General features: G+C 30.6%; 1 protein-coding gene across 1 annotated transcript; it reads left to right on the top strand.

Annotated features, from left to right (window-relative positions):
* The first annotated feature begins 1,079 nt into the window (after nt 1-1,079).
* LOC148855336 (purple acid phosphatase 17-like) lies at nt 1,080-3,519 on the top strand. The gene is made up of 5 exons (XM_088985130.1): nt 1,080-1,750; nt 2,042-2,198; nt 2,291-2,398; nt 2,493-2,817; nt 2,922-3,519. The coding sequence occupies exons 1-5, from the start codon at nt 1,562-1,564 to the stop codon at nt 3,133-3,135; spliced, it is 993 nt and encodes a 330-aa protein (XP_088841256.1). The 5' UTR covers nt 1,080-1,561; the 3' UTR covers nt 3,136-3,519.
* Nucleotides 3,520-21,419: the final 17,900 nt, after the last annotated feature.

Genomic DNA, 21,419 nt, shown 5'->3' with positions numbered 1-21,419 from the left:
AATAAATTGATACACAACTTAAAGTACAGGATACCTATCCAGAATTTTCCCATAAATTTATGAAGAAACATTAATTAAATTCATTGGTGAAAACATGATAAACCTCATTTGACTTTCACATTTAACATTAATAGTCTAATTGACAATGACATAATAATGTCAATTGTTTTGTTCCCGCTTTTCCATATTAGCTTTATATGCTTTAAATCCCAACATGGTAACAATTTACCAAGATGGATTTGAGATATTGATAAAAGTCCGATTTTCCAACTGAAAACAAAACTAAACTCAACCATCTCCACATATTTTGAAATGATGATTCAAAATATCCTTACCAACAACTATAACTAAACTTAATCATCTCATTCCTTGCCCTGTAATCATAAAAGGCCGTAACCTTTCAATGTGGACAAGATGAAGAACCGATTTTTTTCCTTGCTTTGAGACAAAACCCAGTTCGTTTTATCAGACGTCTTGGCCAACATATTAACATTTTCACAGATTTGAGATAAAGCCAATTGCTTGGAATGTAGAAAAATACCTTTTTCCTTTGCTTGGTTTGGTTGCAGACTTGTAGTTGCTTCAGATAAACCCGAATCATTTATTGTGAAAGAAAAGGGAAGAATAGGTTAAGGACTACTTAAGGTCTTAGCTTACCTACCTCAGATATGGAGAGCCTGCCTTTAATAGAACCCATTTCATTTGTTTTAATGCTCTTGTACTGGTCTAACGTTACAACAACATAAACCGTAAGTAGACAAGTTGCATCTGGAAGGGTTTTTAATAATAGGAAAATGCTTAGAGCACGACATCAAAGTTGCATGAGAGGGAGCGTGAGACAGAGGAAGAGCGGGACAGAGTGAGAGAAAGAGAGGGAGGGAGACAGAGAGATATGAGAAGAAATTTCTAGAATAAATTTGCAGAAAGAGAATTAAGAGTGGGAGAGACAAAGAAAGAGGAGAGCGGGAGAGATCAATGGACCTTTCTTTTCTTAAACAGGGTCATTTTAGTCTTTACATGTCAAGAGTACGTAATTTCAAAATGGAAAGAAAAATAAGTAAGAATGTGACATAGAATCCGCTTTGGTTGCCACCTCATAGACATAGCAAAAACACTTGGTTGGCATGGGAACCTAATCACCTAGCATATGGGAAACTGGAAATTTGCTGCCATTTGGAATCATATCAAAGATCCTTACCACCTAGAAAAACCGAAACCTGCTATTAAAGTCCATACTCCATATACCGCTTGCCCGGGTTGAAACTGTCTTAAATTGAACATAATATGTAGAGTTGTAGACTTTTTCGTTTTATGGAAACTGAAGTAGGTGATTAGTTCAATTCAATTCGTGGTGAAGAAACAATCTACACCGAATCCTTCTGCTCTTTGTTTAATTATAGGATCACGCTTCATCTATAAATCCCTTCTACATTCATTCCAATTTCCTCATCTCTCTTTCTCTCTTTTAACCATCTACGTCTCTACCCTTCTTATTTTGAATCCTATCTTTGTTTTTTTCTTTTTTTCTTTTTATCCTCCTCGTCCTCGTCCTCACAGAGCCATGGCGGCCCATTCGAGTATCAAATCCATGGCTCTGTGCTTTATTATGACCATGTGCTTGGTGGTCTCGTCTGTTGCAGAGCTTCAAAGATTCGACCATCCCGCAAATGATGATGGGTCACTGAGCTTCTTGGTCATCGGAGACTGGGGAAGAAGAGGAACTTACAACCAGTCTGAAGTTGCCGTTCAGGTCCTATAAACAAACATCTTTACTTGCATGCCATATTATACCCTTTCTTCAATTCTTTCTGGGTCGATATGTTCAGATTTTCTCTGCAAATTGAATTACAAATAATAACTCATGTGTTGGATGTTTTCTTGTTAATTTATTTTGATTTCAGACATTCTCCATTCTTTTCCTTCACTTTTTCTTGCATTCTATTCAATCCGTGACGCGTAAATTAAATACCAAAAATGTTTATATTTCAATAAGAATCTGCATTTGATCTTCATTCTGCTCCTGGAAAATTATTTGTTGCAGATGGGAAGGGTTGGGGAGAAACTAAATATTAATTTCGTGATCTCCGTTGGCGATAATTTTTATGACAACGGCTTGACGGGCGAAAACGATCCTAATTTCGAGGAATCATTTACCAAGGTCTACACCGCTAAGAGTTTGCAAAAGCAGTGGTACAGTGGTAAGATCAATTTTCGTTTCTTCCTTTCCTTCTTCTTATTCTTCTTTTTGTTATTATCAGAATTGAATTAATTAAGTTATTTTCTTCTACAGTTTTGGGAAACCATGATTACAGAGGTAACGTGAAGGCGCAACTGAGCCCTGTCCTAAGGCAGATAGATAGCAGATGGCTGTGCTTGAGATCTTTTGTTGTCAATGCAGGTATGTTTTGAAGGAAAAAAAAAAATCAATTTCCTTTAAATTTGATGCAGCTCAAAAAGAATAAAAGCTGAATTTCTTTTGTTTTCTTGGCTAGAAATTGCGGAATTCTTCTTTGTGGACACAAATCCATTTGTGGACATGTACTTTTATGACCCAAAAGATCACATCTACGATTGGAGAGGTGTTCTTCCAAGAAAAAAGTACATTGCCAACCTTCTCAGGGATGTAGACACTGCACTGAGTCAGTCGACGGCGACATGGAAGGTTGTGGTGGGTCACCATGCAATCAGAAGTGTTGGGCATCACGGCGACACCAAGGAGCTTGTTGAGAAACTCCTCCCAATCCTTCAGAGGAACAACGTCGATCTCTACATGAATGGACATGACCATTGTTTGGAGCACATCAGTAGTCTGAGCAGGTAATTTGAATTTGAATTCCTCAGATGCATGATCTAACAGAGATAATATGTTGGCGGTTTCATGAATATTGGAATATAAATTAATTGGGGATGTTATGATGCAGCCCTCTTCAGTTCTTAACAAGTGGGGCGGGGTCCAAAGCATGGAGGGGAGATGTTAAAACGGCGAATAAAGATGCAATCAGGTTCTTCTATGATGGACAAGGGTTCATGTCTGTGCAGTTGACTCAAACCAGCGCTGAGATTCTGTTCTATGATGTTAATGGCTATGTGTTGCACAGATGGACTGGGTCCAAGCAACTCTACTCGGCCATTTAAGCTATGTTTGGTTTGAAGGAAAAAGCAGGGAAAAGAAGGGAAAAATAAGAAAATCAATACAAGATTGATAAAGGTCTCCCTACCTTTTCTTTCCTTTCCCTACATTTTCCTTCAAACCAAACGTAGCTTTAGGTTATCATATGCATGCAGTCCCAAGAAGACACTGTATGGCAAAGGTTTAGCTAATTAATGCAGGTTAGGTTAGCTGATGGGGTTTTGTGGATGGATGTTCCACAGTTTTATTAATTCCTTGTACATATTATCCTTGGGGCGGCATTTCTATTCTCTGTTGCCCATTCAAATAACTACTATGTATGAGAAAGAGAGAAAGCCAAGAGTTTTATTTTCTTTGGTAATAAAATTTTCTTTTTATTGTTGTAAAAAGTTCTATCACCGATTCTTATAACATTTACCAATAGTATAAAATAATTTGCTATTATTTGAAGTAAAATCAATTAAAAATACTACTAAATGGGATGGGCAAAATTAAGTTTTGGTGGAATTCACATTGACGCCCCACAAAACGCACCCCACATATACATCTTAGTGTGCATTGAGAGTATCCATCTCCCATACTTATCACTTGGAGATATTCCCAATGCACGGTTGGAATATGCTTTGGGGCACCTGTGATGCATCCTCTGTAGGGCGTATATGTGAATTCGTTTTGGTGACCCAACCAGACCACTCATTAGGTGGGGACCCTCTATCTTTTGTCACAACCATTAATCCCATGTGGCATGTTTAAGCCCACTCTTCCTCTCCATCCATGGAAATGAATATGGAGTTGGGAGTTGGGACCCCAAGTTCAAAGCAATCAACACTATACACTAACCAAATTGACAAATTATCAACATAAATAACCTGATAGCCACAGAGAATTATTCTTAAAATTAAAGAATTCATGCAACTTCAACGATTGCAAAGATGTGGCAAAGTACGAAGCATGTTGATATTGACAAGTAAAAGAAAACAAAAGAAAACAAATAGGAGAAAATGTACAACAAAACAAACAAAACCCTTGCAGACTTGCAGGATGAAGGAAAATTCGCAGAAAGTAATATGGTGGCGGGTGAAGCCTTTGGAATTGAAGTGGTTTCAGAAGTAAATGATGGTGCAGTACAGAAGCGTTTAAGTGTGGTGAATGCACACAAGATGTTTGACATGGAGAATGGTACTACGGACGTGGCATTTGCAGTGATTTTGGTTAATTGACAAGGAATTGGAAAATGAAGTTGAAATAGTGAAATTAAGTGTGATTGATTGGAGATGGATTAGTACAACCTCATAGAGAAGGATTATGTAGAAAATTCTTAGGCCCATTGGTCTTAAAGCACCAAATAAGAGTTTCAACTTTCAACCCTCAATATAGTTAGTATGGCTATTTTTTCTGTTTTATGGTTTTGCTCCAATATATTCTTAGGCTATGTTTGATTTGAAGAAAAAAGTAGGGAAAGGAAGTAAAAGGCAGGGAAACTTATTATTTCCCTTCCTTTCCCTACTTTTTCCTTCAAGTCAAACACAATTTAAGGGTTATGTCATATCCCCCTAGAGCTACAAGGGATTTGGATTGGGCTTTTGTCAAAATTTGAATGACCCAACCCCAAAGCAGTGTGAAGTATTAACTCAAGCCAACCCAAATTGCCACTCCAGATTTCCTGGTACCCATAATATTCTACCCGCCTTAAATTGCAGCCTACATCGCGATATAAGTAAGATGTGTAGCTGCAGCAGTGTACTAGGGCGTGAGTGGAGAAAGTAGGAAATCTGGGTTCCCAAATTGCACCCCCTAATGTCCTCTCCCAATGATTATCAGTACAGTTTCCTTTATTTTGAAAAGAAACGGTTATTCTATTTATCATCCAAGACAAGATCTCTAGACATGATTTCTGGACTACCCATACAAGCCATCGAGGCTCAAAAGATCAAAGTGATCAACGAACAAGAGTTTATAGATACTTCCAACATCACCCTCAAGAAAAAAAAAAAGGAATTCTAATCAAATCTAACAAAAGGTATCTAGATTTATATATTCGAAAATTCTATGTACGTATCATAAATGACATCTGATGTTGGCACATCGCAGTAAAGAACAAAAGAAGAAAGACGACAAAGGAAGTGAAGGAGTGATGAGAAATAAAGAGGCTGTTCGACTCAAGTGTGTTCAAACAACTTCAAAGAACGTTCTCTCTAATGTATACCATATTCATGTCCTCAGGCAAATTCCAGGAACCTTCAGTCTGCTATACTGATTGGGTCACTCTCATGTCTTTTAGTTTTCTCTCCTCCAAGTCCACCACGACAGCGGCCCACCATTTCTTACAAGATGTTTATGAAAAAGCCTCAGGCTAGTTGGTCAGCAAGAATAGAAGTAATTTCAGCTAGCTTTTATATATCTGACAGGTCTCCATCACCTAGAGAGAAGCTTCTTCAACAGTTCTTTCTTATATTATCTATAAATTTTAGGAGTTAAGTGGATTATGTGGAATACTTTATCGATGCAAGAGGAATCTTCTCTTCAAGTTATCAACATGATCTTTGACGTTTGATGCTTTGATGAACAGCCAAAGAATAAAACTAAGGTGGTGACAATTAAGCTTCGAAAAAGAATCTTTCTTTCATCCTCAAGGGCATTGTTCTTCTCATTATAACCTACAGAGTTCTGGAAAATCCACAAGAATGCTGGATTTGAACATGAACTTTGCAACCACAAGGACAAATATTATTCGATGAGACTTTGTGTGGCTCATTTGGTGGAGCTTCAAGAGTTAATTTAGAATGAGAGGAGAAGGTTATTTGATTAAAATATGTAAAAACCCATAAATTATTAATTATCCTTCACATAAAATTCAAAATATTATTATATTCAATATTTGATATATATGCTTTCTAATAATATACGAGTTGGGAAGGGTTAGATTTAACCTAATATCGTATCCTATCCGTACTTGTATGGATTGTAAAATCCTAAAACCCGTTCCCACCTCAAAACCCATTCTTCAAACAAAAAATCCACCCTATTAAGCCGGGTAAGAATAGCTGGGTACCCACTGTCTAGGATAAAAATTGCCACGCGAAGAAAGGTGTATTGCTAGAAATTTTAGTGTGCATGGCTACTTTGTATTTGCCTTCAGCAACTATTATGTTTATAGTACCAATATAGTGGTGTTCGGATTGATCCGGGATGGCTTATGTAATGGAACTAGCCTAGGCCATTATTAGAGTGATTCCCAATCTAAATATTATCTGGAAAAGACAAAATCCACCCTGGTCTTTGGGGCTGTCAACAATGGATAGGTTCTATCCAACATATCCGAACTGTTAATTTTGTCCATATTAATAATTAGTTCAGTTCTGATTCTTGCTTGTTCTGAATTGATTCAGACCTGAACTAATTATTTTGTTAAAAATATATAAAAAGGTTCTTCTTTTATAATTTTTATTATATTTTATATGTAAAAGTGTAAATTTGATAGATGAATTTTAAGATAATTTTGATTAAAAACACTTGATTTATTAATTTATAAATACTTTATTATTTTACTATCATTTTTATTAAGATTTATCATCAAAAGCCAAGTTTTAAGTTGTTATTTATTTAAACAATTATAGCTATGATCAATATAATCGGGTCAGATTCGATTATATTAATTATTAATTGAGAGGGTTACGGATCTATGGTTTTGTCCCAATTAATAATTAGAATGTGTATGTCTGAATAATACAGATTATCCTGAACCAGACCCGACCCGTTGACATCCCCACTAGTCTTACTCCACCATTGGTGTTAACCAGCTTATTAACACCATTGCAAACCGTTTTTCTTTTTGGTAGAGCAAGGAATAAAAATAAGAGAAATTGCACTAGAGAAAGGCTAGCAGTCCCCCATAGATCCAAACAACACAAGTGCTTCAAGTTATAAAAAAATATATATAGCATTGAGGGAGATTTCTCCCGTGTTGCCCATATGGGCCAACCAGTCTACAGCTTGATTTCCTAAACAACTAGTTCTGCTTATTCAGCCAAAGAACAATATTCTTAAACTAACAACAGCATTGCTTCCTTCGCTATAGATATATCAAGAACAAGAACAGGATGAAACACAATTTTTTGCCAACCATTTATGTAATACAATGACATCACAACATATCTAATCTTCCTCTAAGAGTCAGGGTAAAGTTTCATGGAGAAAAATACAATTACTTAATACTAGCGGGGATCCATGCAATGCACAGGAAATCTAAAAGATTTAATAATTTTATTTACTATTAATTAATAATCAAAATTTATTGTTAATTGACTAAAAGTATTCAAAGTTATTGTTAATATCTATAATTTTAATAATTATATTTTTCATTTAATGTTGATTTATAGAAAATAGTTATTGTTAGTTTAATATGAATAAATATTTTATTAAATTTAGTTTTATTAATAATTTGTAGTAATTATTAGTTTTATTAATAATTTATAATAATTGTTTTTATTTTAAATGAAATTTCAATTAACTTTAAATAAATAAAAATAATTACAAAAGCTAACATTTTTTATTAATTTCACTAATAATTAACAATTATATAGGAATGGCAACGGAGTGGGTTTAGGGCGGGGCACTCCATCCCTATCCCTGCCTCATAGTCAAGACACTTTACTCCATCCCCGCCCTGTCCCCGTGTATCAGGTAGGTTCAGGGCAAGGCAACCACTCCCCAATGTCAAGCGGTTGAGTTGAAAGGCAAGGCACCCCACTCCTCATCAAGGATGGAGAATCCTCGAATTTCCTTGCTCCGTCCCCAATATTGGGCACGTTCAAGTAAAGGTGTAAATCAGGTTGTGCTGCGCTGGCATGGCACAACTCGCATGTGGCCCACATAAAGTGTGGGTTGTGTCGTGCTAGCCCATGGGGAGTCTTGGGTCATGCCTCCCCCCCAAGAATAATTTGGGGGGTTAGTTCAGCACGGCCAATGGCACGAGCCCACACGGGCTCGTGCCATACCGTGGGTTGGGCTGGTTCATGTGCTGAGCCTTGGGCCAAGCCAGGTCATAGGTCGGACCAAGCTATTAGAGGTCCATTTAAAAAAAATAGAAAAAGATGTTTAAATTTTTATTTCATATGATTTTTGATGTATACAGTTGTTTGTATATACAAGTAAACCTATTTATGGGCCTGGTAACCTAACAACTCGGCCTGACCTAACCTATTATTTTCCAAGCTTGGACAAGATTTCAAGCTCATGGGCTCAAGCTCGAGCTTTCTCAAATAAGCCCAGCCTGATACTATTACATATATAAAAAAGACTTATGTTATATATAATAAATATAAATATCTATATATATGCTTCTTAAATTATTAATAAATATCAATTTACTATTAGGAAATATAAATTATTTTATTAATTTACTAAGTTATTACTAAATTAATATAATATTAGTTTATAAAAGTATACTGAAAATAAGACATTTTGTTTACAGATTAGGCTTGGGCTTGCATATTTTCTGTTGATTAAGAGGCCCGCATTAATCATAAAAATATGATTTTTTACAAATTAAAATTTTTATTTAATTCTTGTCTAGTATAAAAAATATAAATATTTCTATATATATTAATATAAAAATTGTTATTTAAATATTATATAATAATACTTACCATATTTTCATATAACTTTCAAGTTGAGCTTTTAGGGGTTCGAGAGGGTAGGGATGGGTACCCACCGAGTATGGTAGAAATTGCCATCCTTAGTTTAAATGTTGCAATCACTTGTCACTATATCAAAGTATGAATTGCCATACCTAACTATTAAAAATACTGTAATTATATAAATATAATTAAATGTAATTTTTTAAAAATAATTCATGTTAATTATAAAATAACATATAATGTAATTAAATGAAACTTTTTAAAAATAATTACTGTTAATTATAAAATAACGATATGTTGATTTTTTAATTATAAAATAATTATGTAATAACTACTGTAATTACTAATACTTCTAATTAATAAATACTGCTAACTACTAAAAATACAGTAATTATTTAAGTGTAATTAAATGTAATTTTCTGATAATTTTAAAATAACCATATGTTGATTTTTTGTTAATGATATAAATAATTACTGCTAGTTTTCTGATAATCATATAAATAATTATATAAATGTAATTAGTGTTAATTAATAAATAATGTTAATTATTAGGAATACTGTAATTATTTAAATGTAAATAAATGTAATTTTTTGATAACTACTGTTAAATAATTACTGTTGTTTTTCTGATAACTACTATTATTTATAATTAAATACTGTTAAGTAATAAATACTGTTCATTAATTATAACTAAATAATGTATTTAATATTAATTAATAAATACTATTAATTAACTAAGTACTGTATTTATTAAAAATACTGTTAATTAATAAATACTGTAATTTTTATAAGTACTGTTAATTATAAAATTACCGTATGTTGATTTTTGTTAATTATATAAATTATTTCCGTTAATTATACAAAATAATTACTATTAATTTTCTAAAAATTACTTATAATTATAATTAAATAGTGTAAATTAAATAATGTATTCAATACTACTAATTAATAAATACTGTGTTTTCTACATTAATGTTCATTATTAAACATTATAAAAAAAATAATGTTAATTGCAAAAAATAGTTACTGTTAATTTTTAATAATTACTGTTAATTACAGTTTATTTTTGTTACTTTTTTTTGGCTACTTTTTTTAAATACTGTTATTTAATAAATACATTATTTTTATTGAAAATACTGTAATTATTAAAAATTATGACAAATACTATAATTTTTAAACATTGTAATTATTAAACTACTGTTAATTAATAAATATATTATTTTTAAAATACTGTAATTATTTAATACTTTTAATTAATAAATATGGTATTATTAAAATACTGTAATTATTTAAACTTCATTAAATGTAATTTTAAAAAATGATTACTGTTAATTTTCTTGGTTTTTGTAAATACATTTTTTTAAATAAATACTGTAATTAACAAAATAGCATTTTATTGAAAATATTATTAATTTAGTTAAATACTGTATTTTTGGTATTTATCTAAATTATTAAAAATTATGGGAAATACTTTAATTATGAAAAATATTGTAATTTAAGATATTTATTAAAATACTGTAATTATTTAATTGTAATTTGAAAATAGTTACTGTTAATTAGAATTACTGTTAACTACAGACCTACAGTTGACTTTTGTATTTTTCTGATCATAACGTTTATTAATGACTGTTAATTATATTATTGTTGATTAATTGATTACTGTTACTGATTTTATATAACGTATGATTCACTGTTGGTGCAAACCGTCCGAAATACGGTTCGGGTTCGGATGAAAACGGGTCGAGTGTGAAAGATAAGATATGGAAGTGAGAACGAACCTGAATCTTAGCATCCAAATTGATATGGAAACAGAGACTCGTTAGGAATGTTTGTGTGCAACATATTGAATGCTAAGGATCAATCAGGGCAATCAGGTGAGCACTAAGCAGGATTCCATCCTTTCCAATAGAGTATTATAATATTAATTTTGTGTGTTGTGGTTTATAGGGGGCTTAATTTAATGGGATTAATGACGAATATAGCAGAAATTCATGGAATTTTTCTGGTTTGCCTATTATATACCAAATTAAGAAAATTCACGGGGAAGGCTGCCAAAAATTAATGGAGATTAATGGACGCTTGGGAAATCCAAACGTCTCTGGCTCTACTTTATTTCACAAAAGACTGATTGGTTGTGGGATAATTACGTGGATTAAAAATATAAGAAAAATAAAAAAATAGAAAATTAGAATGGGGGGTTTTTTGAAAGGAGAGCTACGCTGACATGGCAGGATCGGTTTTATATATATATTAATGCTACATTTGGTTTGAAGGAAAAAGTAGGGAAAAGAGAGGAAAGGGAGGAAAACCTTTACAAATCTTGTATAAATTTCTCTACCTTTCCTTTCCTTTTCCTATCTTTTCCTTCAAACCAAACATGGCCTAAGAGTCCATCAACCAATTTAGAATGTACGGGATCCATTCCAATCAATTTGGTCCTGAAAATCCCTTTTAGGGGTGATCATTTTCAACCTGGCCCATCTTAGAAGAACCGGGCCTGCATCAGGCCTGAAAATTACAAAGCTGGGCCTGGGCCTGAGACCAATACTTCAGGCCCAGTGTCTGTGTATATAATATGTATTGTAGGCTTCATATTATAATATTTAACGCTAAACACATCTATTACTATATATTAAAACAAAAAAAAAAAAAACAAAAATGATCGCATTAGATGGCCTCTCTCATTTCTTCCCTTATCCAACTGAGGCTTCTCCTTTGCTTATCTCTCCTTAAAATACCATTTTTAACAAGAGGTGCAACTTGGGTGGGTCAAACTCGAGGTTGAACAACCCAACCCAAAATTGTACATGGGGTGGGCTTGAATTTTCAGTCTTTGGTCTAGGCTTGGACCCAAGACTTCAGGTTTTTTTACTTCTTGGGCTGGGCCTGCTCCTAGCCCTAGCCCTTAGGTATCCTGAACCCAGCTCTACCTTGTCCCCATGATAAGTATGGGAGATTTTCGCAAAAGACAGTGAGATGTGCATGCAGGGTACATGTGGGCGCATCTTGTATTCTCTCCACTTTACCATAAAAGTAGGGCCCTGGCTTAATAAGATTTGGTTTCCCAAATCAAACTCTTGGGCGTTCTTTATGGGTTTTGCAGCCTTGTAGGCTTTGCTTTTTTTTTTTTTTTTTTTGCTATGTTTTTGTTGTTTTTGAGAAAAAAAATCTCCTAGAACTGATATAGAGACATTTTGTATTATTTCCTTTATTTTCCTTTCTTGTTATTATTTATTTGTTATTATTGACAGAATATTGCACTGTTTAGACTTATATCACATTTTTATTACTCCTTCACAAACTGAGCCTTAGGTTCAGTTTGAAAAGAGTACAAATGTAAATATATACAGTGAAAATACATACAAAATAATATAAAATATAAGGTCTTATACTCTACATATTTACATTTGTACTCCCAAACTGACCCTTAGGTAAAACATTCTGTTAAATGTACCCGTTTTTAAATATACGGGTGAAGGAGATGAATATTTCAGGTCAATGTTGACCCGTTTAGCAAGTAATATGATGTACCCAACTAATTAATACAGCTATCAATAGTTCTATACATAATTTCCATTTTCAGGTTAATATTTACCCGTTTTAAGACATATGACTATATGAGGGTCAACCCATTTACCCGTACAAGTGATCCCTTTAACTATTTTTAAAGTATTAGAACATAGTTAGTTAATGACAACATAATTAAGTCATTAATTGCATAATTCTTCAATTACTTAACTTCAAAAAATAATTAAGCTTTAGCTCAATTTATTTCATTGACTTAAACTCATTACGTTAATTAATTAACTTCATTATCTTAATTAAATTAAATTAATTAAGTAAGACTAATTACTTAATTATTAGTTAACTTTCTATACGCCTAATCTGTACAGGGTTATTAATTAATCAGTTACTTTTTTATTTAACTTATTTTTATTATTTTTTATTAATTAAAAGTAGGAAATTGTTAATTAAGTTTCATAATTACATTAATTAGCTTAAGAAATATAGTTAATTTAGAAAACTATTATATAATTAAAAAGATTAATTAAATGATGAGATAATTAGTTAACTAAATATAATTTAATTACTAAATCTTATTTAATTATTTAATCAATTAATTATTAACTTAAAAAATTAGTTAACTAATTAAGTTAGTAATGTAATAAAAATTAATACGAATTAATAACATTATTTTAATATTTTTTTTATTAATACAAGTTTTTTCAAAATAAAGTTAATACAAATTAATACATGTTTACTAATAAAACAACAAAAAATTATGAATGTTTTAGTTTCAAAATTAAATATTATAATTTGATATCCATTTAAATTTCATTTAAAAAATAAAATGATACTACAAATTTGTTGGTAAAATTAAAAAAACTAGAAAATTTATTAGTTTTAAATTTAATTATTATTAATTTTAAATCCCCTAATCCATTTAAAATAAAAAAATTAACACTAGATATAAATTTATAAAAGTTAAAACAATCTAGTGAAAATAAAAATTTAAACAATTAGGAATGTCACAGTGCTCTTTCTTGGGATGCAACTTGGGTGGGTTGGGCTGATTTAAGGGTCAACCCAAGTCCAACCCTAAGGTCGAGCTCAGGTTTGATCCAACTTAAGGTCAAGTTTGAGTTTACCAACCCGAGCTTAACCCAACACATATTGAGTTGGGCGTGTTAAGCTTTGTCGGCCAATCAGATAGAATATATTGATAATATGTAAATATATATGTATATTATAAAATGTTGGGCATGCTTAGTTTGGATCTGACCAAGGCCTCAACCCAAGGCCTCAACCCAAAGCCTAAATTGGGCTTGAGCTTTTGAACTTCAAACTGTCCAACTTGAAGGATCGGGCTGAAACTGGGCTGAGATTGGGCCCACCCAAGTAACGCCCCTAAATCCTTTTTGCCTCAAATTCTTTTAACATGAGTCCGTACTAGTTATATGTGTATATATATATTTTTTCTTTTCCCTCTTTTTTTTTTATTATTATTATTTTTATACAGAAAGGCTTTAGGCCCAGAACCAGGCTAATACCCATATCATACGTGCAAAGATTGGCCTGGGTCCGGCCTGACCCATGATCACCCTAAATCCATTTACATAAATGGATCAGATTTGGATTTTAAGGATTGCCTCAATTTAATAATGGGATTGGTGTGGATCAAATCTTCTTCGATCCAATTAAGATTTGAATTTGATTAATTTTATATAATATTTATAATATACAAATATACAATTACACATGTACAAACATGGTTTATGACTAACAAATCAAATCTTAACAATTTTTTTTATACTTTTTATCTTTTTTCTTGATTGTAAAGATGGTAAAAATGGACTTGGATTAAATCCAGAATCCAAGAAAATCTAAATCTTGTCTAAAAACCACTAGATCCGATGGGATTTCGGTTTGAATTGAAGTTTCATTAATTAATAATCGGACTGAACTGAGATGTGGTTGGATGTCCAGTTTGAATCTTACCTGATTACTTCCCTAATTATGTATTGGGGATCATATTTTGGCTTGAATTTCTATTTACCTATTTAAAACATATAATTTCATGATCTCATATGGCATTTTCGGTCATCTCTTCAATGGAAAATGTATTATATATGTATGAGAATCCCTTTGAGTCCAAACATAAAAGATCCAAAATGTTCATGTTCCTATGTTTAATTATTCTGTAATATTTTATATTTATATATTTATTTAATTTATGAGTCGACCCATCTATATATATATATATATTAAAGTAATGATTAACCCTCTACAATCTAACATGTGGCTCATTTACATTCAGACACCTGACATTCCAAAGATTTGAATAAAATGAACATGTGTTAAATTCTGATTAGTAGTAATTCAAGAATAGAGCTCACTAGACATCTTTCAAATTCTGATTAGTGGTAGTTCAAGAAAAGAGCCCACTAACATGGAGAGGGGAGTCTACCACCATGCAGAATTGTGAGAAGTGGGGAATCTCCCACTTTCAATCATTTCCTGAAAAAAGGAAACTGTGCTATTAATTAATGTTAACTGCTAAACTAATTAATGAATTACAGCTATTGATTACTAATAATTATTACTGTTAATTACTTCTAATTAATTAATTACAACTATTAATTACTAATAATAATTACTGTTAACTACTTTTAATAATGATAATTACTGATAATATTTCTCATTATATTTATATTAACTCATATTAATTATTTTGAAAATAAATATTTAATGTTAATTATTTATATTAGAATTATTATCAAAAATTATAATTCATACATTTTTATGAAATGATTAATTGTATTATCATTATCAATAATTATAATTAATTATTACTAAGAATAATGATTTCTGATAAAATTTAATCACTGATTATAATTAATTAATGATAGGTAATAAGTATTTTAAAATGTTAATTATTAATCAGGACAAAATCATTTTATATTAATATTAATTCATATTAATTTATAAATATATAATTAGTGTTACTTATTTACATTATTATTATTATAAATAATTATAATTAATACTATTATTATTCTCCAATAAATATTTATTTGGTTAAAGTTAAATTATAAACTTTCAATTATCCATTGTTGTTAAACTAAAAGAATTATAAAAGCAATTATTATTTCAGGAGTTAACTAAAAATCATAATTATAACAAATTAATTATTTCATATATAATAATAGTAATAATAATTTAATATTACTGATTTCATAATTATTAATATATTATTAATCTATATTATGCAATAAAGACATAGAATAAAAAACATATTCAAATTGCTACTAAATGAATGAACTAAAAAACTTTGAGTATTCCAATTGACTTGAATTTGACACATCAACATGCCCAAAATTATAATTTCAACCTATATTTCCTATTTCTATCCCCCAATTCCCATAATTCAAACTACCATTATATTATGTACATGTTTCCTTTCCTTTTTCCTAAAGATAAATTCTATCTAGTCTACGTGCACTATGGGGAGCTTAGACTTAAAATCCGCAACCATGATCGACCAAAAGAAACGTTGCCACCTAACTTGGAGGTGACTTCCATACTTAAGATGGTCCCATTATTCTTCTTTCTTTCACGTTTCCTCTGTTGGATGGGCTTTGGAGTCCTGATTATATTATTAGTTGATTGTAGCCATACATGATGATTTGATTGTATTCATATATTTTTCATCTCTTACTTCAGAGGATAAATGCATCTGCAAATGTTGTTTGGCATGGATTGTTTTTCTTAGCAACTTATTGAATGATTTTCTTCCTTCTTTGCCTCTTTGAACGGATATCACTTTAATGCTTTTTATCCATTCATATGTCCCTAAGTATTAAGTAGTATTGGTGATATTGTTGTAAACATCTATCTAATTTTAATATTTTATAAATAGATTAATGATTTCAAAGTTATTGATACTTTTGTGGAGGTGGATTACTCAACAGGACATTGGATTTTTATTGTTAAATAGTAAATTTCAAATTAAATGATATTGTAATTGCCCTTACTTAGTATGGGGTCATTGTCTAGATAAAATATGGTAAGTCTCTTAAATCAAATAAATAGACTAACCTAAATGTCTATTATAAATAATTAAAAAAATGGAATAATTCAAATTAAATCAAATAATTACTTGCTGAAAATTACTGAATTAAGTAAATAATAATAACAATCAATTATTTATAGAAATAGTTAATAATAATAACAATCATCAAGTACTTAATTAAGTAAATAATAAAAAACCAAATAACAATCATCAATTATAATTAATGTTTATTCAAAGCATGCCCCATAATAATTACGAAATAAGTAATTAAACCTTAAATAAGAATCAATATTTATTAACAGTTATTAAAATTGTTAAGCCAAATCATTAATGTTTATTCTTAAATGCAAAATATGAATTAACAAATCTATTATATAATAATTTTAGTCCATTGGTAAAATTATTTTAAGTAAATATTTAAATAATTACAAATTTAGTTAATATTATTACTAAATAACAAAAATTTAAATTAAATACTAAAACAAATTAATAATAACAATAATAATAATAATAATAATAATAATAATTAATTTTACGGGTTTGACATATAAGGGTCAATTTAAGCGGACCTATAGACTGTATGAGTGTCTTAAAAAATAACAGTTTATAATATATATATATATATATATATAATTTCCCTGGGATCATGTATAAACGAAGTGTGTCGAAGAAAGGTGTTAAATTATTGAACTGTAATAAAAAAAAGGTCGCTGTCTAGAAATTATGATGTCCACCGACGACCTGTTTTGATATTACAGCCACTGGGCCTACCGTGAAGTCTCGAAGACATCAACATCACACAGAGTGGTTGAATTATTAGCCAGTAATTAAGAAAGGTGTCCAAGAACTGTTTTAATTGGAATAGAACACAACTCTCTGCCTCTTGTTAAAACCAACGAAGCTGATAAAAGACTACCCTGAACCGTAATAGACTCAATCCTGTTAAAAAAGAAATAGAATGAGGGTAAAAAGATTCAAACCTCCCTTGAATTTTCTGATAAATACTGTAACCTCTTCTTACTTTTTTCAATTAGGCCAAGTTTTCCCTGTCAGCAGATTTTTGGCTAATGGAATCATTAAAATGTCATATTTACGCATGCTATTTTTTCAAATTTTCAATCTAATGGAATCATTAAAATGTCATTGACGATGGTGATTTTCAGACTAAAATGAGCATCCAAGGCCAAGGGACATGATGCTCATTAGATTTTGATCCATAGCACCAGAGAATACTTGGTCATAGAAAGAGCTACTGTCTTTGTCATTTTGTTGAGGCCTCTCTTTGCTACTTTACCTTTGAGAAAATCCCCAATCAGTACCTTGTACTTTTGCTTGAGTGATAGATTTGGTTCCTCAAACTTTAAAAAGGTTCATTTTTTTCTTTCTACCATACTATCGGACTTCATATACTGCAGATTCTAGTCCGCTCATTCATTTAAGACGTGGAATTTGAATCCCTTTCATTCCTTCAATTATCGATAAGAACTAAGATAAGAAGTCAAGTTTCATTCAAATTAATCATTTTGACTGACTATTTTTACGTAGATGATAAGATAATCCAATATCCGAACTTTCAAAATGTGACAATCCAGTATTCAAACTTCCAAAATGTGACAATCCAACACCTGTCGTTAACCAGTTTGTTAACCAACCATTAAGTAACATTTGAAAAGTCAAAAATGCCTTTTGAATGCCATCTAATTCTCTTTACCAACCATCCAAACATTAACAAAAAACAGAACAATCGCAAATCCTAACCTCTTCTATATATTCAAAAAAGTTGGTGACTATTTAGAAGAATCTAGAATTTAGGACTGTTCATTTTATTTGTCAATTTTTGGATGGTTAATAAAGATAATTAGATGACATTCAAATGACATTTTTGACTTTTCAAATGTCACTTAACGGCTGATTAATGGACTGGTTAACAACAGGTACTGGACTGTCACATTTTGAAAGTTTAGGTAATGGATTGTCACATTTTGAAAGTTTGGATACTAAATTATTGCATTTTAAAGTCCGGGGACCAAATTATCACTCTAGCCAAAATACAAGGTACTGATAAGGAATTTTCCCTTTATCATTTTTTTTTTATCAAAAAACTTTTGCATCATTCTTGTCCCTTTCAGGGGTGCTTCTTTTCTATCTTATTTTGCTCATCTGCCATTCTCTGAAATGGGCTTTGATTGCTTCAACTTTGAAGCCACAAAGCTGTTGTTCCATGATTTACAATGGGAAAATTACTGCTATGTTGCTTCTTTTCTCTGAGCTTTCTGTTTCCATCTATATTTTCTTTTTTCTCCAGGTTGCCCTATCCGTTTACAAGAGCGAGAAAGAAAAACAATAGATGACGTGGCTCAGTTGAGGTTATTATCCTTCGAGTTTTCTGATCTGTGTGTGTTTTATTCCTAGGATTTGGATTCAAAATTGGGATTTTCGAAAGATATTATCAATTTGTGATGTCACATGCAAATATAAGAAATTGATAAGGGAGGGGAGGTCAGGTCTTTGTCTGATGATATCACCCATTAGGGGAGGTTTTAGTCCAATTTGGGGGGTTTAAGTATTTAGTAGAAATCTGAAGGAAGTTTTAAGTCTTACCAAAAAATTAACACTAAAGAGATAGAAAGGAACCGAATGTGAATAGATCTCCTGTTGTCAAGAGGTGATATTTAGTGCTGTCAATGTTCAATGGGTCGGGTGTATCTGATGGAGTCGAGTCAACTGAACCAATCAATTATAATGGTTTTGGTTTCATGTTTCTGTCTTCATTATTAATTGGGTCGATTCAAGTTTTTGCATGTCTTGAACTGGTTATTTTATTAAATGTATAATATTTATTTATTTATAATTTTATCTTAATATATATTTTAAATGGTATATTTGATAGATAATAAAAAAGATAATATTGGTTAAAAATGCTTAATTTAGTAACATATAAATAAGTTAGTATTTTTCTATCATTTTTATTAAGGTTATATTATCAAAATTTAAATTTTAAGTTATTATTTAAATAAACAAATATAGTTTTCAGTATAATTGGGTTTATTGGGTTTGAACCTGATAGACCCAAGACCCGACTATTAACTGAGATGGTTCAAGGTCTGTGATTTTGTCCCGATTAATAATCAGTTTGGGACTAATTCTAACTTAATCTGAATCAGACCCGATTCATTGACATCCCTAGTGATATTTGATTAATGGTCATAAGTCTCCACTTCCAAATGAAAAATTTCAAGCAAGAAAAATCACAAGTTAATTCAAAAAGCCTTGTTTTTATGAAGTAATTTCATTTTCTTTCGTGTAGAAGTATGGTAGTGCAACTGAGTTAGATTTCAAATTAACTTTGGATTACTTTTGTTATAGATTTCACTTTGTTTTGTTTGTTTGGAGAATGGAGGAAATAAAAAAAAAAACTAAAGAAGAATAAAATAAAACCCAAAGCAAAAAAATAAAAGCAAAATTTTCATTTGCACTCCCACTCAATTGAATTTATGCCCAGTTTGATTTTTAGTAACTGTGGGTCCCATGGTAAATCAATTTTGTCATGGGTATCACTTACCGAGATAAGTAATGCTCATGTCTTAGGTGGGTAAATAACTTTTCTGCTTGGGGGAGAGTTGCCAAAACATTATAGGACAAAATTGCTCATTCTAATAATAAAATTTATGGGTAAAAATGGTCAATTGTTTAATTTACTTGAGTAAAATTTATTATCAGAAGAAAATGAAAGAACATTTACCAAGTTAAGTGCATTTACCTAGATAAATGGCTTACTGAAAAATGAATGAGGCCTTAATACAAATGAAATTACATCACAAACAAACAAAGCTAAAGGTTTCATTATTTGTTAGATAAGATTGGTCTAAGATGCCTTGCCCCACACTCGTCTAAGTCCTGGTACAAAGAATACATGGGCTTTGAGGACTTATTTAATTCTAGATGAGTCTAATTTATCTATATCTATATTTATACTGTTATATATTAGAAGTAGTAATGAGATTGTGGAAGTTTTGTTTGATTAAAATATTCCTATTTTTTAATTTGTCTCTTTAATTGTGATAGTAAAAAACATAATTTGTATTACTATGTTTCACCTCATTCAATTCCCTCTCATCAAGTCTTATATTTAAGGTATTAACTCTCATTAATACACAATTTAAAATTGATATAAAAATTGAATTTTCTGTTTGGTGACAAGCCAGTAATTCAACCATTTAGGTTAAATGTGTCAACCCTTGATGTCATAATTAAATAATAAAAACTAACAAGGATAAAAGCACAAAAATACAAAAATTTTAGAGAAAACATTTTGGCACATCTTTGATATCATAGATCATATTAAATAAAAAGTAAGTGTGATAAATAAGAATTGCTTTTATACACTTAGAAATATAAAGGGTTGTAGAAAAAAAATATAAACATATTATTCCTATTATCATCATCATCATTTGTAATTGCTACATGCAAAGCATGTGTGCATTTTCTAGTACTATTGTAAAAATTGAAAATAATTCCTTAAGGCTTATGGACTTTTTCTTGACTAAAATACTCCTTCTGAATTTGATTCCTCTCTTTTGCAAGAGTAAAATTGTAATTCAAATACCAGTTTTCAGTCCATTCTATTACCTCTCATTAAGCTCCCATAATTAAATAGTATTTGACATTCTTTCTTATTGAATCTTATCTTATTTCTCATCATTAAATTCAATTAATTAAATCCATGAACAATAATTTTAATTATATAAAAGCCTATACTTTTAAAACTAACTTAGAAAAAAAACCATTGTTTTTCAAGTGATAGGCAAGTAGATCAACCATTTGGGTCAAATTTCAAGTAACAAATATTTAACGATGATGCCATATTTATATAATAAATTTAAACACAGATAAAATTAAAACATGAAAATTTGTAGAAAATTTTAGGAACATCTTTAATGTTATATATTTGCCATATTAAAGAAAAATAGGTATGATACATAAGAAGTATTTTTATAAATTATGAAAATGAAATACAAAATTTAAAACCAACCTAAAAATGAAACTATTTTACTGCCTAAATGGTGGGTTAGTTGCA

Source organism: Nelumbo lutea, chromosome 4, assembly GCF_056320005.1.
Source record: "Nelumbo lutea isolate HS-2025 chromosome 4, American lotus-T2T, whole genome shotgun sequence".
NCBI lineage: Eukaryota > Viridiplantae > Streptophyta > Magnoliopsida > Proteales > Nelumbonaceae > Nelumbo > Nelumbo lutea.
The sequence above is the reverse complement of the archived record's forward strand: the minus strand, read 5'-3'. Positions and strand labels throughout refer to the sequence as shown.

Bases quoted from the DNA above. Each gene is read 5' to 3' on its own strand.
- LOC148855336 (XM_088985130.1), top strand. From the start codon at position 1,562: ATGGCGGCCCATTCGAGTATCAAATCCATGGCTCTGTGCTTTATTATG. The intron at 2,199-2,290 runs GTAAGATCAATT...TTTCTTCTACAG, and splicing joins GCAAAAGCAGTGGTACAGTG to TTTTGGGAAACCATGATTAC. The intron at 2,818-2,921 runs GTAATTTGAATT...GTTATGATGCAG, and splicing joins CACATCAGTAGTCTGAGCAG to CCCTCTTCAGTTCTTAACAA.